This window comes from Lissotriton vulgaris, chromosome 2_1, assembly GCF_964263255.1.
Source record: "Lissotriton vulgaris chromosome 2_1, aLisVul1.2, whole genome shotgun sequence".
NCBI classification, from domain to species: Eukaryota; Metazoa; Chordata; class Amphibia; order Caudata; family Salamandridae; genus Lissotriton; species Lissotriton vulgaris.
Window position 1 is genome coordinate 1,284,332,716 of NC_141687.1, and position 26,565 is coordinate 1,284,359,280.

General features: G+C 45.8%; 1 protein-coding gene across 5 annotated transcripts in view; it reads left to right on the forward strand.

Annotated features, from left to right (window-relative positions):
* Positions 1-26,565, forward strand: part of PCSK7 (proprotein convertase subtilisin/kexin type 7) — a 305,529-nt gene that overhangs the window by 27,625 nt on the left and 251,339 nt on the right. For 2 of the 5 annotated variants that reach the window (XM_086957038.1, XM_086957037.1), the window contains exons 2-3: positions 13,960-14,036; positions 20,235-20,293. In XM_086957038.1, coding sequence (XP_086813164.1) covers positions 20,276-20,293 — 18 coding nt within the window. In that variant the 5' untranslated portion in view covers positions 13,960-14,036; positions 20,235-20,275. Of the gene's footprint in view, positions 1-13,959; positions 14,037-19,981; positions 20,049-20,234; positions 20,294-26,565 lie in introns of those variants that run through there. The other 3 variants (XM_086957041.1, XM_086957040.1, XM_086957036.1) reach the window with 2 other exon arrangements.

The following is a 26,565-nucleotide window of genomic DNA, read 5'->3' on the forward strand; positions in this document are numbered from 1 at the left end:
CAGTGGTGCAGGTAATGGAGTATCGCACCTTCCACTGGGTGCCCATGATGTTCGGAGGGGAAACTAAAGAGGCTTAGAAGCTGCGGCTGCCGGGGGAGTAATGTACTGGTCTGACCTCCGGGTAGCTGACCCACCGGTCCTGTGGGTGCAGCGTCTTATGCCACCCACGGGCTGGGAAGCTTGCGGGGTTTGAAGGCTGGGTGGGTAGCAGCTGGAAGCCATAAAAGGAGCAAAAGGCGGACTGGAGTTGGCGAGGTGCCATGGAAAAGCCTGAAGACCTGGCAGTAGCTCTGCTGTCCTTGAAGCGCTCTGGCGCTGAGTCTGCCTTGCTTTTGAAGAGACTGGAGCTATCAAAGGCATGTCCATGAGCAAGACCTGGACATCCCCTGAAAAGCCAGGGGTTCTCAAGCAGGCATGGCGCCAAAGGGCCACTGACGATGAAACTGCTCTGGCCAGTGAGTCGGTCGTATCCAGTCCACAGCGAATGTCAAAGTTTGATGCGTCCCTCCCATCAGCAATAGCTTGGGAGAATATGACTCTGGCCTGCTCAGAGACCAAAACCAGAACCTGTGCAACAAGGTCCCAGAGTGAGTGGGAGTATCCACCCAAAAGGCGTGCCGTGCTCCCCATCCGTAGTGCCAGGCTGGTGGAAGAAAACATATTCTTGCTTAAGGTGTCCTGCTTCTTGGATTCCCTGTCTGGTGGAGTGGTAGGGAATGCGTCAGGATTTCTTTTGGAAATGGAGGCTTGGATCACCAAGCTCTCTGGTGTGTGGTGATGGGTGTGGATGTTCGTGGTCTCCTAGGGTGGGGCGATGGCAAAGGGATATTGTCCTCTTCACAGGTGTTTTTGTTCTGGGCTTGGACTAAACATGAGTAGGACATCCCTGAAAGCTTTGTTAAAAAGGAGAAGTTGTTTGTATGGGGTGACTCCTGGTTCTAGCACCTCCATCAAGACGTTCGTCTTGACAGCCACAGAGGGTAGTGTAATGTCCAGGACCTCGGCCCCCCTTCTCACCACCATTGCAAATGAGGCTCCCTCCTGCTTAGCCAGGAGGAGAGGCTAAGCCAGTATCTGGGGAGGTGTCCAGTCCGCTGACATATGCCAAATCCTCACACCATTTGTCCTCATAAAAGTCCGGACCGGAGTCGCTCCGATTCCAGGAAACTCGGGAAGGCGTGAAAATGGCCCAGGTGCAGGCTCAACCATGTAGCCAGGCGTTTAATACTAACGCTCCCTCGTCTCGTCAGAAGACTACAACAGACAAGGTGGCGTCAAAGACTTCTTCGACTTTTTCTATTTTTTTCTTTTTTTGTGGGACTTGCCCAAATGCCCATATGACTTAGACTACAGTGAAGATCAATGGCTCTGCGACTGATCCCAGGACCTAACTCTCGACAGGGATTGAGACCATTGCTGCATCGCACGTAGAGCGGCAAGGAACTTGAGGAACCACTCGCTTCCGGCCTTGGGCTGCATGGTGGGACACTCTACACAGGTATTGTCCCAGTGATCGCACTTGAGATACCAGAGGCAGACGGGGTGTTAATCCATCACCGACCTCTGCCGGTGACAGCCTGCACAGGGCTTAAAACTAGCCTTCCTTGTGGAGGTCCTGCCACACCAAGAGACAATATCTCAAAAATCTTTGACAAAAGGTCAGTCGAAAAGTGTGTGCAACTCATCCCCAGATCTGCACTGACTGGCGCGGAAAGAAAAGAACTGATGTCAGCTCACTGGGGTGGCATCTATAAAGGCACCACATACGTTAGTTTCAGGGTGCTGACGACGCCCTCTACTGGCGAGCTGGGTCACTGCTCACAAATAATTTACGGAAAGAGTCTGACTCCTGGAAATGATTCTTTGGTAAGTAATCTGTAGCTAGAAGTCTCTATCATATACAGAAGTGTGATATTCCAGTGGTCAGTAGAATATATAGAAAAGGGGAGAGATGGAGAGAAAGGAAAGAGAGGTCTGGTGGAAGAGGCACTTGACACAATACACCTCAAATGCTATCAAGCTAAATATGGTCTTTCGAGTAATTTAAACTATTTTACAACAAACTATTTCCTTCACCCTATTGCCATTTCTGTCTTGGAGTGCGGGAGATTTTTTAGGGGTTTTAGGGGCGATCGATGATTAAGAAAGCTCTTTTGGCCAGTGGCACAAAGCCAGCTGTTATGGGGCACGTAACGTGTGAGAAGCATGTCCGGTGGTTTGAAACCCACTGTATTCTCCTAGCTGTACTTATTTGCCTGCCCTTCCAATACTGATTAGCTGGGTATCCAATCCAACCCCTCCTATCTCCAAAGTATCTTACTTCCATTTTATTCCCCTTTTTTGTTGAGGCTTCCTCAACTGTTCATTGATGCAAATAAATGCTTTTAAGGGAGCAAAGTGTCAACAGTTAAATCATACAAGAGGGTTAAGAAGCTCAAAGTATTAAGTGACCCAGTGCCTCATCCACGCCTGCAAACAAACTTGCCCAGAAGCCTGCAGATGTTCTCCCTTTGACAAGGGGACAAATTAAAATTACGGAACTGCTGGCAAATAGAATGCTTTAGAGGTGGACTTCAGTGATCTAGCATCAATTGGTCACATTCAAATCTGTGTCTGGTAACTGGGAGACAGCCCAAGTAATGGAAGAGTTATAAGAACTGCAACCCCCACCCCCCAACTCATCAAAATAACCCCAAATGAAAAGACTCCAGCACTTATCCCGGGAATCACAACCATCCCCCAAATATTCCCTCATTTAGGGTCAGCACTGAACACCACCCATCCTTGCAAACATGGAAAGTGGGCACAATGGAGAGGCAAGAAAGAAGGAAAGCATAGGCCCGGTAGGAGTCTTGGACATCTTTACCTCCATTTTTAAGAGAACTGAACTGCGTATCAAGCAGTGCTGGATAGAAATAGAAATGAGCTAGAAGAGAGGCGATGTTAAAGAAGATGACTGCGTCTCTCAATGAAACCTCTCACAACGACTGGGCCACCAGAAGATAACAAGCAGCACCTGTTTGAAGGGCAGCATGGGTGGTGGGAGACCGTGAGGAGAAGCACAGAGGGGAGTGCAAGAGGGACAGCAGCGGAGATGAATCAGACTGGCAACAGAGCGCAGAGGGAGAGATGTGCATGAGGGAGACTTCTTGAAAATGCGTGCACACTCATGGAGTCCTCAACACAATAGAAACAAGCATTGAAAATGCAATATGTCTGGCCTTTGATTAAGTTAAAACCATTTGCTTTGCTAATGGTATTGTATATCAAAGCAAATGGCTTTAATTTAATAAAAGGCGAGACCTATTGCATTTTTAATGCTTGTTACTCTTTGTTACTTTTTTGTATTCCATCTTTGCCAGTACTGCTGGTGCCCCACCCCCCTGTCTGAATGCTGTTGATACTCCACCAACTGCCTGAGTGCTGTTGGTGCCCGGCACCCACCTGAGTATTGTTGGTGCCCCACTCTGTGTTGTTTGTGAACCCCGCCCTCTGCCTGAGTGCTATTGATACCCTGCCCCCTGTGAGAAGTTAGCCTGACATATGATGTCCACTATTCTAGTGGGCACCTTGCACCAGTCTAAACGACCTTTATTGATGGTGGTTGTAAAGTCAACCTTGTAGACAAGCTATCCTAGTGGTAGCATGGACCAGCAGTCTTAGGCTAAAACTTCAGAGAGCATGTAAAGCAAGCTGTTTTACCAATTATAATCCCTTGAATACCAAATGAAAGGACACCACACAAGATATATATCAATTATATATGTATTTATTTCTAACACAATCCCTCTGCACTCTATATGAGGTCAGAGATTGAAGTACATCACAAGTTACTCAATTAGCATACGATAAGTTGCACAAATACAGTTTCGCCCTAGGGGCCTCACAAACCATATACTAAGTAAGTGGTATAAGAACCACTTCAGGAATAGTGAATAGGCCTAGGGCCTAGGGAATCGCTGGGGCTACACTGACCAACCAAATGTTAGGAAGTAGGAGACCCATGGGAGACGCGTGCAGTGTGGGAACACAGTCACAAGTTACCATTGACTTATAATGGAGAACGAAGAAGTTACAATGTTACTGTTTCAGGGCACTTCCGGATGGACTACGACTAAACCCCTTTAAACTAGGACACTTGGAGAGTCCATACCCACGGGAGCACCTTAGTACTCGAGTTACCTCACCCAGGGAAGCCGGGTGTATAGGTGTCTTTTCGTGTCGGGTTTCATTGATGCTTTCAATGGAGATCTGCAAAAGAAGTGCTGCAGGCGACCAAAGGAAGAGTGTCCAGGTGGATCAAGGAACTGAGAACCTGAAAGCAGAGGGGGCAAAGTCTGGGTCACTAGCCAGTGACCAGGAAGGAACAAAGCGATGTCGTGATGCAATCAGGTGAAGAGGTGAAACGTGTCTCTGCAGCCACGAGGACCAGGAGGTGTCCACGACGACCAGGAGCTGTATTCCAGCTGTCCCACGAAGGATCTAGTTGACTGCGGTGTCGGTATCCGGATTGGACCCAACAAGCCTTGACAAACGCAATTCACGCAGGAAGTGAAGATTGGCTTCAAGTCAGACCAGCAAGGTCTGGGGAGCTTCTCCTTTGTAGGGAAGCTGGAGCAACCAGGAAAGCAGTTTAGTTTCAAAGGTTCGTCTTCAGATGGCTCACTAGCCAACGGGCTAGCAACTGGGAAGACGCGTTGAACTGAAATGCAAGAGCGGGCCCCATGTGGCACTCGTGGAGTGTGGAGGGCTGAGCTTCGGTGCAAATGGCGCTCAGGTCTGGGACTTCTCGTACTCCAATTGTGAGAAGTTGGCCTGATATATGATGTCTCTAATTCTGGGGGCACCTTGTATCAGTCCAAACAATCCCTTATGGTTGTAAGTCAACCTTTTAGACAAGCTATCCTAAGGGTAGCATGGACTAAGCCGCCTTAAAGGCTTAACTCAAAAGGTCGTGTTAAGCAAGCTGTTTTACCAATCACAATCCTGTAATATCAAATGAAAGGACACCACACAAGTTATATATTAAAAAAATATGTGTATTTATTACTATAATAATCCTCTGTACTCTTTATGAGTGCAGAGGCACAAGCGTTTAAAAAAAAAAAGCACAGTTAAACATATAAAAGTTGCACAATTATGGATGAGGCCCAGGGGCCACGCAAACCATATATTAAAAAAGTGGTATAAGAGTTACCAATCGAACAGTGGTTAGGCCTAGGGCCTAGGTAATCGCTGGGAGCAGTCAGGACTAGCAATGCTGAAGTCGGGAAAAGCCCGCGGGATTCGGGTGCAGCGCTTAAAGCACACACATGCACCAATGCAAAGTCAATGGTGCGTAAAAGTTATAAAGTTACTGCAAAAGGAGACTTCCGCTTAACCTAGAAGGATGAAACTTTAGACACATATACTAGAGGTGTATACCAGTACAGGAGCACCGGCGTTGCTGAGTTACCTCACCCACAGGAAGCGGGTGCACAGGTGCGAAGTAGTGTCTGGTTTTGTCACGCAGGTTGATGGTGCCTGAGGATGAAGATGCTGCAGGCGTCGTGAAGAGAAGTGTCCGGTGTGATCCAAGGGTGGATCGAAGATATAGATGATCTGAAAGCAGAGGGGACAGAGTCTGGGTCACTCAGCAGTGACCAGGGTGGAACCAGGAAGGAACCAGGCAATGTTGGGCGCAATCAGGTCGTTGACGGGAGGCTTGTCTCCGCTGCCACGTGGACTCTGGGTCACCGGGGCGTCCAGGAGTGGATCACGAGCTGTCCCACGCAGGCTCTCGGTGTCGGCTTCCGGATTGGAGCAAACAACTCTTGGCAAGCGCAACCCACGCAGGATTCGAAGATCGCTTAACACTCGGACCAGGAGGGTCCGAGCGGGTGCTCCTTTTCAGTGGAGCGAGGGCAAGTCTGGAGCAACCAGACTCACAATTTAGGTTTCAAGGTTCGTCGGCACAGGGGCCTCAAGCCAACGGGCAAGAGACCGGACCAACGAGTTGAGCCAAAAGATGCAGAAGGGCCCCACGCAGCACTTGGTGAGTGTAGAGGGGTGAGCTTCGGTGCAAGAGTGGCTCAGGGCTGGGGCTTCTCAAACCCCAGTGCACAGCTTCGAGGGGGCCTCGGATGCTGCACGGTCAGCGCCTCGTGGTCTTTCCAAGATGGCGGGCCCCACGCTTCAGGTCGCCTCCACGGGTCTCAGCTCTGCAGGGACTGTGGATCGGGCTGTTAGAAGGCAGGCACGCTGGGTCTTGTCGAACTCTGTCGCTCGAGTTCCGGCGGGAACTGCAACAAAGCAAACATCGAGGTGCTGGATGGTGCCTGTTTGCACAAGGTGGTCACTCCTTGAACACAAGGGAGGTTCTTCAGTCTTCTACGTCAAGTAGGATGTCGAAGGGTCCAGAGTTTCATTTCATAAGTTTCAGTCAGGATAATCTGAGTGCGTTGGCACTGCTCCCATTTTTATACCAATCTAGGGGGCTGGATTACCTGCTAGGTCCCTCCTATGGGTGGGACCCAGGAAGGGGGTGGTTACACGCCTTTCCCTTTGTCCAGGGTCGCGCTGGGACTGGGGCTGGTGTGCCCCAGAACCGGTTTGACCGGATTATGCAAGGGGAAGCCTTGTGCGCCCCAGGCACTGTCTGATTTCATTCAGCCCTCCCTGCCCCAATACACTATCTCCTGTCTGGGGTGGTGTAGCACCTCCCTGCGACAGGAAACCCTTTGTCCAGGCCTCCTCTGCCAAGTTTCGGTCAGCAGCAGGAGGTCAGACTTGTGTCGGTGGCAGCAGTATCCATTTTGTGATGCTGAGGCTCTGGTTAGGATTAACCGCGTTTCAGTAAAGTAACATGTCTTGTCCCTCTAGAAGGGTGGAATGCTATCCCCGTCGACAGGACTGTCGAGGGGATAGTATTCCAAATCGTATGACCCCTAACACGACATGTTTTGATAAAACCAAACCAAAGGTAGCACATAACCGCGATGGATTATAATGCACTTAAGAGTATATGGTATGGCATTATCCTGGAACAGCTTAGGGAGTTGTTCCCGACAGCTGCAGACAGGCTCAGCTCATGCTCGAGCACCATCTCACGTTAAACCAAGCACTCTGCCTCCAGGATTGATAAGGCCTGCCATAGGAGTGACTTATAGGTTTATATGTGTCCAGATATAGGTTTAGATATAGGTATACTACATCTAAGCAAGAGGTGATTACACCAACTTTCCCCAGCTGAGTGATCAGCCAGTTGTGTCAATTTAAGAACCAGCCAGGGGTGGCAAAAGCTATGCTGCAGCCCCTGGTAGGCCTTGGATGCACCTATGCCCTTGGCACCTATGGTACACTGTATAGGGGCTGACAAGGTGTCCAGTACCAATTTGGTTATGTTCCTATAGTACATGTCTGTGAATTTAGAGAGAGAACAGCAGGCTGTGGGTCTGATTAGCAGGCCCACAGCCACATCAAGTTGAAAACCAGTGAAGCAAAAAGCAAAAATTGGGGTGACCATAGGATAGCAGACCCTACTCTCCTACACCAATGCACAACTGCGAGTTACCTCAGGAGTCAATGCAGTTAGCAAAATGCAGGATGTCCAGGGTGTCCGGTCCCACGTCTTTCGTGTCCGCCACGGGTCTCAGCTTTGCTGTGGATGTGGGTTGGAGTCAGAGAAGTCTGAGAGTCCAGTTCCTGAGTAGCTGAGTCTTCAGGATCCGTCGGGAGCGTCGCCAAAGCAGACCGGCAAGTTACTGGTGGTGCCTGTTTGCACCGGGTGGTCCCTCATTGACCACAAGGGAGATGTCTTCAGTCTTCTAGTCGGTATAGAATGTCGAAGGTCAAAGAGTTTTGTTTCAGAGTTTCGTTCCAGGATAATCTAATGTCTCTAGACACAGCTCCTAACTTTATACTGATTTAGGGGCTGGATTACCTGCTAGGTCCTGCCTATGGGTGGACCTGGGAAGGGGGTGGTTACACCCCTTTCTCTTTGTCCAGTTTCGCGCCAGAGCGGGCCTGGAGTGCCCCAGCAACTGGTTTGAACCGGGCTATGCATGGAGCACCTTGTGTGCCCCAGGCAGTGTCTGGAAAAGCATCTTTCCATTCAACCCACCCTGCCCCAATCCACTACAGGCTGTCTGGGGAGGTGCTAGCACCTCCCTCGACAGGAAACCTATTTTCCCGGCCTCCCTTGCTACAGTTTACCCCAGCTGCAGGAGGTCAGACTCGTGTCTGTGGCAGCAGCATCCATTTCGTGATGCTGAGGCTCTGTTTAACTTTAACCGGGTAAAGCAGTAACATAAATGTCTTTTCCCTCTAGAAGGGTGGAATGCTACCACCGCCACCAGAATTGGCGGGGGGGGGGGTAGTATTCCAAAGTGTTTGACATCTTACACAACATGTTTTGATAAAGCCAAACCAAAGTTAGCATTAACCGCGAGGATTATAATGCACTTAAGAGTGTATGGTATGGCTATATCATAGAACAGCTACAAGGACATAGTTCGGAAAGCTGCAGAGGGGCTCAGCTCATGTTAGGGCACCCTCTCACATAAAACCAAGCACTCTGTCTCCAGGATTGTCGAGGCCTACCATAGGAGTGACTTATAGGTGTATATGTGACTATATATGTGGGTAGATATAGGTATACTATAACTAAGTAAGGGGTGATTGCACCACCTTACCCAAGCTGAGTGATCAGCCAGGGGTGGCATAATACATGTTTCAGCCCCTGGTAGGCCTTGGATGCACATATGCCCTGGGTACCTATTGTACACTATACAGGGGCTCACAGAGGTGACCCAATATCCAATTTGGTATGTACCTAAAGTACATGGAGTCCGTTTTATAGAGAGAGCAGATAGCCTGGGGCCCTGAATAGCAGGATCCCAAGCCAACTAAGTCGAAAACCAGTAATACACAAGGCAAAAAGTTGGGGTAACCATATAGTCAGATATTCACCTTCCTACACCCCCTGCCTGGGTGCTGCCGGTGCCCCGTTCACCCTGCCTGCCTCCTGCTCGTGACCCCAGCCCTGTGTCTGCCCTGCCCTCTCAGCCCCCCCTTGGCCACGGTGTCCCAGCACACTGAGTTGCCTCCCAGTGATGTAATGACTCGCATAGCTGCGGGATGACAGCTGAGCCCCTGGACCCAGCTGGCTTTGATCATACATTTTGCCCTCTGCTTCCTGCAGGTTGTGGGGATGGCTCCTTGCCCGAGAGCCAGCACGGGAGGGCGGAGAGTGTCTGTGAGCCAGAGAGAGCCAGCATAGGAGGGCAGAGAGTGTCCGCGAGCCCAAGAGAGCCAGCAAGGGAGGGCGGAGAGCGTCCGCGAGCATTCAGAGACCAAGGGCAGAGCAGAGAGTTTCATGGCGCTCAAACTCCGAGCAGCGAGAGACCGTGGGGAGAGAGAGAGAGTACTGGGCAGAGAGCCCTACCTGGGACAGAGCCTTCGGAAGAGTAGAAAGGGCAGAGACCTGACCAGAGGAGCACGCTGCACCAAGGACACACGGAGTGGAGACCCGCGACTGGCGACGGCGGAATTTTAATATAATGATGAGGCCCGAAGCCTGCACGCAATAGAGTTAAGCTACTGAAGTGCTGGCGACGGCCTAATTTTAATACAATGATGAGGGCTCGGAGACTGCGCGCAAGAGAGTTAAGCTGCACCGCGGGCGCCTTTAGCTTTGCAGCTTGGTTGGCATGACAATACAAAGCTATTAGCACCAGCAAAAAAAGATGGCGTCGGACTGTTCACTGTCCGTACATACGCGTGCACGTACGCGTGCATGTTTACCTTGGCTGAATGGGGAGAGCAGCCATCTTTGTCCATCTGTACGAGCTTTGGCTGAATCGATTGCACAAGGCACTTGCATGGCGAGGGCAACGCATGCGCGCTGCTACCGCCAGGCGAGACCTAAAAAGTAGTGCTTTAGGAGGTAGCAGTGGAAGCAGAGATGCCAGTCATGCAAAGAGATTTTAAAGAGGCAATGCTCTTGGGATGGACAAATAAGATTGATAAGCTGAGATTCTAATAAGACGCAGGCAAATCGGTGACAGGGAAGTAAACCAATGGTAAACAATGGTCAAGCTTCAAACCCCTCTGATCTTGGTAAGCCATAATATTTCTCTCAACAACAGCGTCTTGTTGGCTCAACCTAAAAACAATGCATACTGAGACTGCCCAGGCTTAGTATATTTCACGAAATCCTTTTGCCCCTCGCCTAATTGTGAAAGACCTATTGTGCACTTACCAAGAATTTACAGTGAGTTTACAGGCCTTGCCATTACTTAGCATTTGTGATTTTTTTGACAATATCACCAGCTAAGTTTGTATTCAATGGCTTGCCTTCCTCTTCTTGTGTTTGTCCCTCCTCGGAGTATAGCCACTTTCGTATCTTTATGGTTGGCTGGCTTGTATCCTTACAATGCTCACTTTTAGGTGAGTATTTTTTTTTCTTTTTGGTTAAACATTCCTTGAGAGTGCATGTATTTTTCTGCACTCCTCCTTCTTTTCCCCCTTTAATATCTCCTGTGCCTTGTTTTGCTCTCTCATATGTGCTTCTCCCCCTAGAAGCTCCCCCACGCTCCATGCTGCTCTCTCCCTTGTCTGCTGTTATTTCCTTCCCGTCTTCTCTACACTAGGCCTTTTCTTATCCCCTTCCCTCGCCCACTCTCCGTTGCTTCCACTCCTGGTGTTGTATACAAAAAGAATATCTAGTCCTTTTTCGATGGCAATTATGGTCGCATGGCAATCTGAGATGATTTTTTTCATTGGTCGTTTGTATTTTAAATAGTGTGTGATTTTCAACCACTTTCATCTGGTGAGCAAGGAGACTGAGTTCGCCGAAACGCGTCAGATCGTGGCACTCCTAATTCACTGAAAAAAGAAAGAAAACTTTGCAACTGGACCGGATTGAAGTGTCCGTTTTCTCCTCGAAGGTGCTGTTTGTGCGGCGTGCTTTGGGAGCGTGGGTCGATATATATAATATTATAATTTTTTTTTTTTTTAACATTTTTGGGGAGGGCAAGGCAACGGATGCCTTCTCGCCACTGTTAAAAATAATTGTTTTTTTAAAAACTTTAATTGCTTTTTTTTTATTACTGATCCCTCTCAGATAAGCAAAGCAAGCATTTGCAATGCAATATTTATCGTATTTTTGAAACTTTGAACTATTGGTGTTGTAAATGACAGTGCGTTTTATTTATGTGTTTTTTTAAGCACATAAATAAAAGGCATTGTCATTTACAATGACAGTAGCTCAAAATCTCGCATTTGCAAGACCTGTTGCCTTGCAAATGCTTCTTTAGGTAGGCATTAAGTTCTAGTGTGGCATGCTGGACGCACAGGGAGGCTCCGCTGATGTGTGATCCACGGTCTGTAAAGAGGAAGAGGTTTGATTGCAGAGTACTAGGACAAGAGGTCCATTTCTGTAGTTTGCACTGTAAATAATACACTCGGCTTCATCTGTGATTTGCATGGGTATGATATATTGGGCATCCTGCCTGCAAGGAATGAAGTCATCTAATTCAGGAAGTTACCTTGAACTGTTAAGTTTTGAAGTCTGTAGTAGGGGGATGTTGAACCATGCTCAAATCTTAAGACCGATCCAGTAGAAAGAGGGTAGCTTCTTCATTATAACCTACAGTTATGTTGATATCCTTGCACATTGCAACCTATGATAACTCAGTAATACCCCCTGGACATAATCCATTCTGATAGTTCAAGAACAGGCTGTAATGTTCTATGTATGCTGATATTTTTTTTCATACAGACTTTTTTAATTTGATATTGGTCTGTTCTGCATGTTTGGGGTTAGAGGCTTCCAATCTGTTTTTATTGTTTGTATAGCCATAGCCATTAAGTGTCATTTCAAGTGACTCAGGAGACTTCCTATTGCTAAACATCAATTGATTATAGCACTGCCTGCCCAGCTTTTGAGCAGGAGGACTTTGCTGTAGGATCTCTAAAGAACTGTAGAAAAGAAGGGTGACCAAGGTTAGCCATGTGGACTCAAGCCAGCAGACACAAGTTGTGCTTGTAATGATATGAGAGAGAGGGGGGACACAAAGCCGGCGACCATGCATTCAGAAGGAGACTGCCCCTAAAATCCTTAGCCCCCTCTGCTTGGTGAGGACAAGTCATGAGGTTCCTCTAAATCAGTCCCATGAACTTACAGGATAACATGGGGAAGTCACATTTGCCAATCACAGTTTGTGCTAACTGGTTTCAAGAATTGTGATCCTTCAGTCACAGCCGTGAATACATTTAGGAGCGCGCACACAAACACCAAATGTTTGCATATTGTAAAGAAACGAGATTTAGGGGAATACTTTCATCCGGCACGGGACGATCAACAGCATAGCAGGTACACTAAGACGTGTAGTCTTCTGCACTTCTGAAATGCGTCAATGCGTAAATCACAGGCACTACCGTTGGAACAGAGGGAAGCATGACCTTTAAATAAGGCACATTATAGGCCTGAGACACAGGACGAAAGAAACAAATACACACACTGATTTGGGTGCGATGAACCCATGGCCACCTATGCCCACAGAGCAGTAGTCTAACAAGCATCCTGATAGTAGGGGGTCGGAGGCGGTGGGCCAGGGCTGGGGGGGTTGAAGACTGTGCTGCGGGGGTGGCATGGGCCCCTATCTTTGGTAGGATGAGAGAGAAGCAGGCCAGGCTACTGACTGGGCTTTGCTTTGCAACTACAGCCTGCGGAGGCCTAGGTTCGCAAATCGCACTGCGGGAACATTCCAGAAGTAGCCAGGAGCTCACCGGGCAGTAGGGTGAGGTTCCGAGTGTTAGCCATTGGTGCAGACTTCACTGTGGCACATGCCGCGTCAGTATTGTAGGTAGAAACGAATGCATATTAACAGCAATTGACAAAAAAACTTTAATAAAAACAGGCGCCTGCTAAAATATTAAGCGTGGCGCCCGTGTTGTTGTTAATGCTGTAAAAAAACTACTGTAAAAAAAATATTGCAAAGTAATAGTTATTGAAGAGCTGCGTGGGATGGTAGTGTGGACGTTATGGGTGATTAAAGCAAGGCACCCGTGTTGATAATATATAAGCGGGTGCAGTGCTGTGAGAGAAGAAATAATATTGAGCAGTCAGCAGGCCACCATTATTGAAGTTAAAGCACGGTGTGCCCGCTACTTTCAAAACCAGCTGAAGCAGCGCATGTCGTGCTTGCAGTAAGAAAAACTCATTAAAGAAAATAGTGTTTACAGACTAAAGAAGACATACGGTGTAACAACAGTAGTAAAAGGGCCAGTCCTCATGGGAGGTTACAAAGGAAGACAAAGCCTCTTTACGAATCAGAAGCCAGCATTTACGAAGGACAATGACACAAGCCAATGACAAATATGGGCGGAGAATGGGCGTGGCTTCAAGTGAATGCTCCAATACTGCATGCCTTGCAGCAGTGCATGCCCAGCACAGGCTAGGCCTAAAAAGACACCCACGTCAGTTCGTAGATGTTCATGGGTGATAACCACGGCAAACGTCATCATGCTTAAGTGTGGCTACAAAAGGATGCGGCTACATCCTCACCATTTTAATGTTCTTTTACCCAACACTGCACAGCATCAGCAAAAAACGATTTTGCCTATTTTAAGCTAAATTGGCAAACTGCATTGGCAAAGCCAATAGGTCCAAAAGGCAAGGCAAGGCCTACCGGCTTTGCAAAAGCCAGTTAAACATTCACTTTTTTATTTATTTATTACATTGTGGGTCCTGGACATCAATTAGCTGAGAAATGCAATTTCCATAACCATACCACAAAGTGAATGGCTGAAATCCTTAAGAGAATCCACCAGATCACTTTGTGGTTGGCGGGAATACTATACTGGAATATCAAAAGCATTGCTTTCGTTTGTGCACAGCATTTAACAACTATCATCTGGTCTGAAAAGGATGAGTTGTGTACCCCCCGGTTCAGAAATTCCTTATTTCTCTTTTAGGTGTTGATGATTCAATCATGCTGTCATATTGAAGGTTTTGAGAGCTGCAACTTTTCATACTGATTATTTGTAAACAGGTATGTTTATTTCTTTAAACACTTGTTTGATCGTAAATAAATAAATCTTGTTTACGTAGGCCGTGACTTCTCAACGAATGTTTATATGTTGCTGTAAACGTTACTATTAACTGCAAGTGAATGGTCCTTTAAATCTATGTAGTTATACCCTTCAAATCCCTGCTGTAGTTGCACTTAGTGCTAATGCAAGAGGTCATATTTTGTGACTCTAAAAAATAACAAAAGTGTAGTGGTCAGATATGGAAAGGGTGTAAGGATACCCCGAAGTGGAGTACAGCCTTGCCAGGGTGTACTGCCCCCTCCAATGTTAAACCCTAGCCCAACTAAAGAGACGTATGCCTTGGGTAGCGTCTGCTATTGGTAGACCTCCCTTATGTGTTCTAGTGTGTCCCATGCTGTGCTGTGGATTGCCTTCAACAGAGACCTTGAGGCTCTTGTGAAGGGATGATTCTGTTGTATAGCTAGATTTACACCATCTTCGCTGAGCTGCTCTCGAGAATTGTTTGTGAGAACTGCTTGCAATGCAATTAGAAAAGTATAAACTGTAGTCCACACTCCTGAAGTCCTTATACAGTGTCCTGAACAGATTAGCACTCTTCAGGAAGTGGCCGAATCAGCCACCATACGCTTTTCTTGGGCTGCTTGACACAGACTCATAGTGCTGTGCAGCATGAAGACTCTTCTAACTACAGAAAACTCGATAAGAGTATTCTGAGCCCTGGTTCTTGTCTCACTTCGATGCAGACAATGTCCTGCTTGTGGACATCTGAGAATCGCATCTACGCCTCAACGTACCTTTAAAGAAAAAAGAAGTTTCAACGCACTGGGCAGCTTAGCAATGGACACAAGCAGATCACATTTCAAGAGAAACACAACCGTCCCTGAAGAACTCCATTGTCTCGCTCTGCCAGCCTGAGTCATCAGTTGCAAAGTGAAAAAACTTGAGCAGTCCATCTTATCTGCCAAGCAATATGAAGGTTTCCAGTGGGAAACAAAACCCTGTCAGTAGCAACATTATCCGTATCGAGACAAGAAAATGACAACATTTGGTATACCTGAAGGAGTTGGATCTCCCTCCCCTCCCAGATGAGGCAAACATGCTCTCTTCTGAACTTGAAAATGCAAATGAAGTCCCTCCTCTTAAAGCAAAATCTGATCCTCCTGTAACCTTCAGATTATGAACCCTAGCTCGCGTCCCCATATTTTAGCCACTTACCTCCAATATCTGTACACCTTCCCTCTACCCCCACCTTATACCGCTCTCTGTTGCACTCTACTTTCGCACTATGGAAACCCATCTGTGCACACTGCTCATTGCCAGTCTGTCCCATGTTCGTAGCCCCAGGAGACATGACCTCTTGAGGACAGGATATGTATTTGTAGAAAGTGGTGCATAGTACCGCGTTGGGAGTGTCTAAAGGCTGTAGAATATGAATTGCACTCATTCATGTATTTGTTGAGTTTTTGGACCAGCGTTTTGTGTTCTTCTCATTACGAAAACCTGGTACGCCAACACTTCTTGCACTGTCACAGACCTTCTGTTTCCCTTCTTTTTCACTTGAAAAGTAGGCCTAGTGAAAGGAAGAGTAGAAATCACTTCTATCAGCAAGTGCCAATGTAGGACAGTTGCCACTGACTCCTACTCCTCTTTTTAGTGTTCGATTGTTGAAATCCTACAAATGCAAGCCCGGTCATTCGAGCTTGATGTCGCCTATTATTCTCCCGGTGACAATTTGGATTTCACAGAAAAGTGTATGGAACACATTACTAGTCAGCTTATCCTCTGATTCTAATATATTTTATGAGGTTTCAGTCTTCAATGGAAAACTCAGTGACAGTACAGCCGATATGTTCTCCTCATTCCTCGTCTCTAAGGATATCACGCAACACTGTACCATGCCCACCCACACTAAAGTTTTAACGGTGAACTTTCTTTTTTGAAGGTAGGCATGATCCCCGCTGATGTCCCAATCCCTGTGTATTAGGCTCATCACCTACTAATCCTTTTCTCGTTAGCTTTAGGTCGCAGCAAAATGTTTGCTTATATCTAAAGATATCATATCTGGTTTTGAGATATCATAAAACCTAACCATATGATATTAGTGATTAAGGGCTCCCACCAAATTGCCCCAGCCAGTCCTCATGATGACATAAACACTTCCACCTCAGGACTCAACAGATGCATGACCAAACTTGAACTCTGAATGTAAAAGCCAAGCATATTAAGTACCACTCAACATGCCTTTAGTATTTGAAGAAAGTTTGTGGTTGTGAGTTATTGCACTCTTCGGAAGTGGGTGGGTGGGTGGCTGGGCCCTATTACTCCATAGCGAATTAATATAGAGAAAGGAATTAATTCACCTTTAGTTTACCTTTAACAAAGACTGAAGGGATAAATTGCCTGAAGGTACAATTGTTTCTACTATCTGAATGAGTTGGGACTACCAAATAAGATGTGTTCTGGTAATCCAACTCAGAAGAATAGATGACTCAGTTTCACATTTAAGAATGTTGTCTTACTAGGCTGCTCATCTGAGATATAACTATGCAGCACTTCCCTGTAAGTGTCATGCTTGAAAAAGCCTCTGGCCTGCGACCTATCACGGAGGTGGAACACTTATTGGCTATTCATCAACAAAAAAGAAATAACTAAGGCTGTTTTCAAAATGAAATCAATCACTATCTTAAGCATTGAATGCTACTGTTTGTAAATATGTGTCACATATTTTCTTTTGTGTGTGAGTAACCTGACGAATGCTGTATAATGGATTAAACAACGGTGTTTGTGTGGGTCAATTATAGGTGAATGCACTCCTTTCTCTAGATGACTAAGCTTCTGGATGTCCTAGCACTGTTTCAAAGCAAAATGAAATGAAATGACCCAAACTCTGCTCCTTGGCTCACCATAGATCTCCTTGAGGAAAGGAAATCACTCAGTGCATTAGAGAACCTATGGAGGCAACCATCTTCTCCTTTTGTCTCTCAATTCCCCAATTTCCTCAGGACACCTAGGATATATTACAAGGAAAATAGTTCAAATGCCAAGTCCTCCTTCAATAAATCTGTTATGAACCTTGGCACAAATTGCCCAAAAGAACTATTTGTAATAGAATGGCAAACCCACCGCCTGCTTCACTCAAATTTAAGAACCTTTGCTGTGAAATCTGAAGAGTTTGCTACATTCTTTGATCTCAACTTTTGATCTATTAAACAATCTGCCCCAACTTCCACATTCCTGAAATCACATTCCTCTCAAATGTAAATCCAAGATGAACTGGCTGCTCTTTGATCAAGTGTCTGAAAATCTTCAAAAAAAGATCACCAAGGTTAAACCTTCAAACCACTTCAGCAACCAATGGTCAGGGCAACCTTATCAAAGAACTAGCAATTCTACAATTGCCTCACTGGACAAAGGAAATTAACCTTTCTCTGCGACAAGGTTGCCTCAAAATCAGCCAGGTCAATCCACTTCTTTAACACCTTCGCTGCTAAGGCAATTCCCCTCCTGTGCTGGAAATTGCTATATTTCATTGTTTTATGACGAGCTGGGCTCGTCATCAGCACACGACCACTGTGCACCATGACGAGCCCAGCTCGTCATCAGCATCGAAAGGGTTAAAAACAAAAACACAACAGCGGATGAAGGATATCTCAACTACTTGCATCTTGTTTCAGGTCTCCCTTTTCTTGAACAGCTCGCTCATCATATCTTTGAAAAAAATCTTTTTGAGGAGATCCAATCGGGTTTTAGACCAAGTCACAGTTCACAGACCAATCTTCCACAGTTCCTGGATGATGCATTTCTCTCTGATACAATGAATTTCTCTGTGCTCCTCCTGATTCTCCATGAATGCATGGGGTTTGACAGTGTAGTTTGTGAATGGTTTGCTTCTTGACTACCACATCGGTCATAGCAGATCAAAATCGACAGTTGCATGTATAGGCCTTTTGATTAAAATCTGGGTGTCTCAAGGTTCCAGCCTGGCTCCTATGGTTTGCCAGTTTTTCACCTATCATTGAACCACTTAGAGTCCTCCTCCGGGATCAAGCATCCTCAATGCACCAGTGATGCACATGTCTAGCTAAAGATCTCCTCCTTCAAGGATGTTCTATTTCTTGCGCAATATGACCTCTTGCCATCTGAAACTTAAGTTCCTAAAAACAGGATTCTTGCATATCTTACCTGGATATGGCAGACAGACTCCTTGGTTGCAAGTCATTTATCCCTGACAATCATCATTTTTGACAGCAAGGCTAACCTATTAATGCATATTCGTGGTATGGTTGATTCTGTGCATTCCCAAATGCACTTTCTGTGTGAAATGTGTAGTTCTCCCTAAATCTGATCGGACTACCCTGGTTCAATCAAAAGCATTGCCAATGACCTATCATTACAACTCTTTATTGACTGGACTTCTTCAGACTCGCCTCACCCCCCTGGAGCACTTTATCTCTGCAACTAAGACATTTCATCACATCTCACCAGTACTACAAACAGCTGCAGACCGTCCATATGGGCGATGGGGCCGCGCCCCTTTCCTTTTTCCAGAGAAGAGTGTCTGTCCAGCTGAATGAAGGTCAGCCTGACAGTCACTCTTATTGTTTAGGTCAGGCAGCCAGGAGCTAGACATGGCTAAATGCGTATGCTCCTGGCTACCTGAGCTGAACTTTGATGGGCTGAGCGAGGGTTTCACAGCCCTTTGGGTGTGACCTCCTCTACCTGGTAAAGCTCTTTTGAGGCCCTTCTCCTTGTGACTGATTGCCTCGGAACTGGGATCTTCAGTTTTAAGCCGTGAAGTGCCCAGGGCCGAGTGTGAATCAGTGACATCTCAACACAGAGTTGGGTGCGGTCAGCAAGTCTCAATGAGCCCATCCCATTCTGTGATGAGTGAGGGACTGCTGCCTTTCCTCATTGGCAGTTCCAACCCTCCTGTGACCTCTGAGGCTTTCCTCTCCCGGAGCTGCAGTACAGGTACGCTTTATGTTTCTCAATGTTTGGTGTGCGCATGTATTATTTTGTGAATTTGTTGTGAGTGTTTGTGAATGCACGGGTGAAAATGAGTGAGTGTATAAGTGTGCGTGTGTGCCTCACCCGCCCCCTCCTTGACATAACGACCTCCCGCCACTGGCTGCTAACTCTTCAATGTTTACCAATAGAATCCAGGGCTATCTACAAGACTGGGACAGTTACACAAAAGAGGTTTAGTCCTTGTCCTACTGGGCATCCACGTTTATTAATTTTTTTGGAGTGGGGTGCTACTAGTGTTTTACCACTTTTTTTTAGGTTGAGACGCATAATTCAGCCAGTAGGTCCTGGCAAATGAGCAGGCCTCCTAAAGTGTATCTTCATTTTAATCCCTAGCTGGATAATGCGATGCAGTTTAATGAGCTTTTTTCTCCAACTCGAACTCTTGCTGTATATGAGGGTGAACTATTTTTGCAGAAACCCTGGCCAGGGGCCAGGCATAAACATTTGAACTTTTCACAAAATACCTATATTTATATTTTTATTGAGTGTGCACTGTAAGTCGAATTTACTCTAGCTAGTTCAAATTAAGTTACATATTTGCCCAAGTCCTTGGTAGTGAAATTATCAAACTGTATAGGATGAAAGGCAGAGTTGGCCCCAGCAAGGTTAGAACTTGCGTTTTGAACGCCGATCTCAGCAGCTGGTACATTACACCCCTGTACAAAGATTGAGAGAATGTAATAAGGCTTTAGGTGGAAGAGTGCAAACAACCGTAAATCTTGTATAACGCCAAAGACAAAAACTGAAATGCCAACAAGGCGCTGGGCAAGCAGAGCATTTAGCGTAACGGGGTCTAAAAGCCAGGAGTTCATCCACCTCTCTGAAAGGGTGTTCACCGGGTTCGAGGAAAAAGGAAAGGTGCTTCGTTGGAACCTGATCAGCACAGGAACCAATAAAAGCCATGACGTGTCGCAGAACATATACAGAGGCTGCACTGCACATTCGTGTGTCTGGGCGATGCATGTGTGTGCGTTTCGGGGGCGGTGAGTTTGTAGGAGTGGTTGCGTTGGGGTGTGGCTGTGAGCGACTGTGAGCCTCACCCGGTTGTGCCGGTTGTAAGGGTGCTGTTGACGTGCTTTAAATTCATGTGTCAAGGCCTTCACCAGTCGGGGGTGGGGCGGGTCTTCTGCTGAAGCACGAGTCATCCCTGACGTGCGTTTTATTTCCAGGACTTCCTGCAGACAAATGCATCCCGCGGCAGCTGGCGTCCATGGAAAGTCTTACCCAGGTACGTCGTCTGCGTCTGACGCAATATTTACAATAGCAACACTAAGTAAAGTCCCTTCCTCGACTGAATGTCGGATTAGAAATGGCTGTTTTGTCAATAGCGAGTTCTAGCGACCGATGAGGAATAGCGACGGGTCAGCCGAACCAAACTGAGCGTTGAACTCACTAGGGTGGGGGTCAGTGAGTGGAAATGTGCACCCCCATCTCTTCATGAGGTCAGAAGTGTATTAGTTTACTGAGCTATTTCTTTGGGCTTTAAAATGCGTGATCTGCAAGCTACTCAGATCTCAGCAGCAGATGCACGAACGAACCCAATTATCTATCCACTATCCAATATGCGCCGTGCGGAGTGCACACTGGCCTTTGCAGTTGGTTCTCAAACTACAAATGTATTTTAGTGAAATTAAAACGTGCGCCCAGCGGTTTCCACACAGCCATCTCAATCACATGTTGTAATGATGTTATGCCCAGGGTCAAATTGCAGGTTGCACGCAACTCAGCAGTGATCCCACTGAACTTCTTACTGTCTTGCTGATATGAGAACCTATGACCTGCACGTTGCAGTTAGATATCTGCGGCAAGCTCTCGCCCCCCCCTATTCTAATTCTACTTCCGTATCACTAGAAACGTCAGCGAGCTCCTGCCTGAAGTTAATCTTTTGAGAATTTAGCTCTGCCAGCCCCAGGCCTCTTCCCAGCAATGCTGGGGATAGTCTACGGGCATCGGGAACACAAGGGGCTCCCCAATGGCAAACCTTTTCGCCTGGAAAGGCCGCTGTGACAGGTTTCACCTTTGGGTGGGGGATGAGAGGGAAGGTTGTATAAAGCCCCGATTAGTATTTTATTTAATCTGCACTAAAAGGTGCTGGCCGCCTTTTTATCGTCTATTGTTTTCAGCCTTCAATTGTAATAATTACGATATACAGGTGTTTTTGGTTGCGTGTGTTTTAGACTGGCTCCTTTATTAGCAAACCTGTCAGGTGGCCGAGGGAAGGTACATCCAAGGGTCGGTCACTTGTAGACCAGAAGTGACCCAGAGGTGTGTGGAATGCGGGGCTGGGCGCCTGTTTCCGATGTTAAGTGCCCTCACGACAGAAGTAACGTTTAATCCGAAACTATGCTGTGAGTAAGATTTGATCCAGTCATGGCGGGGGCGGCTGATTTCGATCGTACAGTATTACTTGCCACGGAGATGCACGTGGGCGGTGACGAATGTTCGTAGATTCACCATAGAGCTTGAACTTTGATCCCAAACTAGGATAGTGAGATCCACAATTCGGAGAGGGGATTATTTCAGTCCTGTGGGATAGGTAGAGATTTGTATTAGCAATGGCAGGGAGAGCGATTTCAAATCGCCCATTCCTTAATGAACACCCGAGGCAAGTGATTGAAAGAGAGATTTTATTTTTTGCCGTTTTCGGCGGGAGAGTGGTTATAGAATCGAGATAGGTTGCTTCTTGAATAGCGGTCTCAGGAGAGATTTTGAACCCCACTCTATCACTAGTGGGCGACTTCGATGAGCCAAGTGAAGTTACCCAAAACCTGCAGTTCATTTGCAACAATGACCTAGCTTTAAATAATATTTATTTATAATTAGTGTCAGTATGTTGTGGCAGCATTTGTGGCACAAGTTTAGGCAGGTATATTTAAAGGCCATGGGGACATAGTATATTTGGGGCAAGTAATGGCACAAAGCAGAAGGCGTATGTATATTTAATTAAAATATCTTGCAATAGGGACTCACTACATTTGCAGCTTACTAAATGAACCAACGTTTCATATAAGTTGGAGATTTTTCAAATTGCATTTTTACTGTGTAAACAGTTTTTTGGTTAATAAGCAGTCCTGGCATGGGATGCAATGCGTGTTTCTCTTTTTTTAAATTTTTTTTAATTTTATTTATTGAAGTTCATGGTGCAATAAGTTAATACATAAATACATTGCCATAAGCAAGGTTTAAGAACATCGGATACATATATGAGCAATTAAAGAACACAATATTTTTATGTGGTGGTAAAAAATTGTATAAAAATCAATCAATAAATATAACAATACAGTAGATTTCAAATTCTTATTCTATCGTCCATCCATTTCTTAACCGGGGCCCATAATCGTCTTCCCATTTCTCGTTTTTTAACACCTTTAAATTCGTAGAGGCTAGACTCAATATTGTAAATAGCTAAGAATCTAGAGATCCACATCTGAAAAGACGGGGCTGTTACAGCCTTCCAACCGGCCGAAATAATAATTCTGAGTACGGCAACCGACATAAAAACCAAAGCAGCCTCGTCATCTGTTAAAACCAGTTTAGAATCTGAGCCAAATAACATTAGTGTTGGGGATAGATCGATCTTATGACCTAGCAACCCCTCCCAGAATTTTGTTATTCCGTCCAGGACGGGGGTCAATCGTTCACAAGTAAAGAACATATGTAGTAGGTCAGCTTGTCCCTTATCGCATCTCGGGCAGCAATCATCATTCCTGACACCCCAGGCAAATAATTTAGCCGGTGTATGGTATAGATTAAAGACTGTTTTAAAATGTTGTGCTCGTAAATTGGACGCCCGAAAAATCTTTTTGTTCAAGGTTAATGCTAGGTCCAAATCTACATCCGGGTTTCCCAATTTAGTTGCCCAATCACTTTCTACTTTTCCTACATCGTCCTGTAATCTGGACACCAGCATGTTGTAAATATCTTTTATCTTCCTACATCTTCTTCTCAGTTGTAAATATCTTTTATCTTCCTACATCTTCTTCTCATACCTTCAACCACAGGAAAGTCTGCAAGGGTTTTGAGCTTTGGTCTACAAGCCTGTAAGATGCCGGAGATTTGGCCATATATAAGCCATTGATTTGAGGGGAGGCCATATCTCCTTTGCATGTCAAACCCGCTTATCCTATCTCCTACCATTAGATCTCCAATAGTCTTAACCCCTAAATCCTTCCAGACTTGTAGTATCCCGTCATTGTTCAAATGAGGAAAAAGGCTAGAATTAACCAAGAGAAGAGAAGGGTTGACTTTAGGGATATGATAACATTTTAAAATTGATTTCCATACTTGCCATGCACCTAGCAGGATCTTAAATCGTGCCTTTCTATAGAACCTATATTCCAGTTCGGTTAGCAGTAATCCCATAGCTTTCTCCCCCATTAGTAAATTAAAGATGGAAGGGGGACCCTGGTTGTCTTCAATAATCGCATCAGTGTCGGATTGAAACAGAATTGACATCTGTATTAGGAGACAGGTCCAGTGATACAATCTCAGGTTCGGAAGTGCCATCCCACCCCTTTCCCACGGAAGGGACATAAGGGTCGTTGAGCGTCGAACCTTGCCATACTGCCATATGAACTTGATAAAGACAGACTCTAGTTTCTTCAAAATTTTCTCCTCAATATATAGGGGAATGGTTCTGAATAGATATAGCACCCTTGGAAACATCGCCATTTTTACAGCATTTACTCTCCCGACCAGCGAAAGATGAAGGGCATCCATCCTTTTCAGTTCTACCTCTATATATTTAATAAGGGGAGGGTAATTCTCTTCCACTATCTTACCCACTGTAGCATTTATCTTAACCCCTAAATATAAAGCAGAATCAACATACCTAGGGTCGGGTCTTGATATGTTTCTAGAGCAAATTATCTGGGTTTTAGATTCATTCAGGAGATATCCAGAACCTTGGCCAAAAAGTTTAGCCATCTGTACCAATTCTGGGAGTGCTTGCTGCGGGTCTGTTGTGATAACCGCCAGGTCATCAGCGTAGGCTAAAATCTTGTTTTCATAACTATTATAAATCACAGGAGATATTCTAGGGCTCTCTAGAATCTTCTGAATGAGCGGATCGATGTATAGAGCAAATAGTATGGGGGAGCAGGGACAACCCTGCCGTGTCCCTCTACTTATCTTAAACTTGTCTGATTTCTCTCCCATTACCGTAATTGTCGCTTCTGGGTCAGTATACATAGATTTAATAGCCCTAACAATATTTGGCCCAAAACCCCTCCCGGCCAAAATGCTCCAGAGGAAGCTCCACTCCACCCGGTCAAAAGCTTTTTCTGCGTTGAGCAGGATCATGGCCATCCACGGCTTCCTGGGCATCAAACAGAGTTATTGCTCTAGATATGTGATCTGTCGTACCACGCCCAGGGACAAAACCATGTTGCCATGGGGAGACCAGATCACCTATGATCCTGCCCAACCTCTTTGCCCAAATCCTTGAATATAGCTTAGTATCAGCATTTATTAAGGATATAGGTCGATATGACCCCGGCTTCTCTGTTGGTTTGCCTTTCTTATGAAAGACTATAATATTAGTTTCCTTCCATGAATCGGGGACCACCCCAGAGTACAGTATCCGTGTTTCTCATTGCAGTGTGACGACTAAGGCAGATATGCAATGAGTTTGCAAATCTCAGAGCCCTGGGTGACCTTGGTTCAAGGATCCCTTTTTAGAGCTGGTGATAGCTGAGAATTTTGCCTGTAAATTAAAGCCTTTGTTTCAGATACTAACTATAGAGAGGAAACTTCCAAACTGCACCTCATTTTTGGTCAGAATGTGCAAAGCCCTTTTGATTTGACAGAAGAGAGCACTAGTTGACAGTTTTGCTATTGAAGCCTCTCGTGCTATGGCACAGTTACCAATCATATTTTAAAAGTCCTCCTTAAAAAATGGAAGTTTATGAGTTTTGATAGAAGTGTTGTTGGAACTTAGATGGTATCTGATCGTCTTCAAATCTCTAAGTTCCGTTCCTCATTAATGAAAACCTTCCTGGAAAAGGCTTTTGCTTTGGTTCATCTTGCGCAAGTCCAAGAATTTCACATCTAGCAGCTTAGTACGAGTGCCCCCAGCCGTCACTCTTAATGTTATCCTCAGTTCTGAAAATGAATGAAATAGAACCGGAGTCCGATCCCATTATTCCTAGCTGAAGTATTCAGGTACCAGGCTGCTTTTAAGAGTTCGGACCCCAGGACACTGAGTCAAGAGCACCAAGGGGGTGCTGTGCGGCAAGGGCTGGTACAGGCGGTAACTTGCCTTGCAAAGGACCACCATCTCGATCCTAAGATCTAACTGTGAGCTTTTTAACTGCTGCAACTTTAATATACGCTATTGGAGCTGGAATTACTGCAGCTGCTGGCACCAGACTTGGACTCCAATGGATCCTCGATACAGGATTTAAAGTGTACTCATTCCAATTACAGGGCCTCAAAAGAGTCCTATGCAGTTATTTTTCATCACTACCTCCCGAGTCAGATTGGGTAATTTGCATTTTTGCTGACTTCATTGGATGTGGTAGCTGTTTCTCAGGCTCCCTCTCTGTAATCGAACCCTGATTCCCACTTACCCATGGTCATCGTATTGCCAGAGTCATTATCTAGTCATTTTCTAGAATCACCAAAGTGGCCAGGCGAACCCGTATTGGCCTTGGTCTGATAAATGCATGTATCCTGGAAGGCAGGCGCATTACCACAGTTATTCAAGTAAGTAAGAAGTATTGTCCTTGGCCCAGTACAGTTTTAGGGAGGTACGACCAGTGAAATGGCACTGGGCGCCAAGGTCAAGGGGGCACCCTCTAAAAGACAGACTGCAGAGCAGCCTGCAGAGATCTTTGTGTGTGTGCCATTTTAATTGGCTAATTACAATGGCATGATAGCTTTGGTGGTTAATGCACTTAAGAGAGAGATCTTTAAGTGTTTAGTCACAGTTCTGGCTCATAATATAGCAGCATAGAGGGTTAATGTTCTGCTGCAAAGCACAACGTGTGACATGCAGATCACAGATTAGTATTTTATGCAGCCAGGTCAGTGAATTATTGCTTTGTCACTGAGATCCTTATGTTATTTTGAGTTTAAAAGTAACATTACTTCAAATATAGCACATTGAGCTGTGAACTGGCGTCAAAGTGCTGCATTCAAATTGAAATGTGTATAGAAGTGGTTCTGTCGGGGTGTGACAATTCCTTTGTTCAGTATAGCTAATATGTCATAACGGCGATAACGTGAATAAAGTGCAGACAAGGTGACTTGTGGTGCATGCAGCTGTCAACAATTGCTTCCCCACCCCCAGTCCTAATGAAGACCCGCCTCTGACGCTTAATTAGCTGCGCGTCCACCCAGGGTCGAAACGTCAACATTGTAGTCCTGCTGGTCCATGCAGCTTCTCTGACCCCACTTTGAGGTCATATTGGGCCTAGGATTCATGCGAAAAAGAACGGACATTTCAACATAATTGTTGTTTGTCTGTATTTTATGTGTATATCATTTTCTTCACTAATC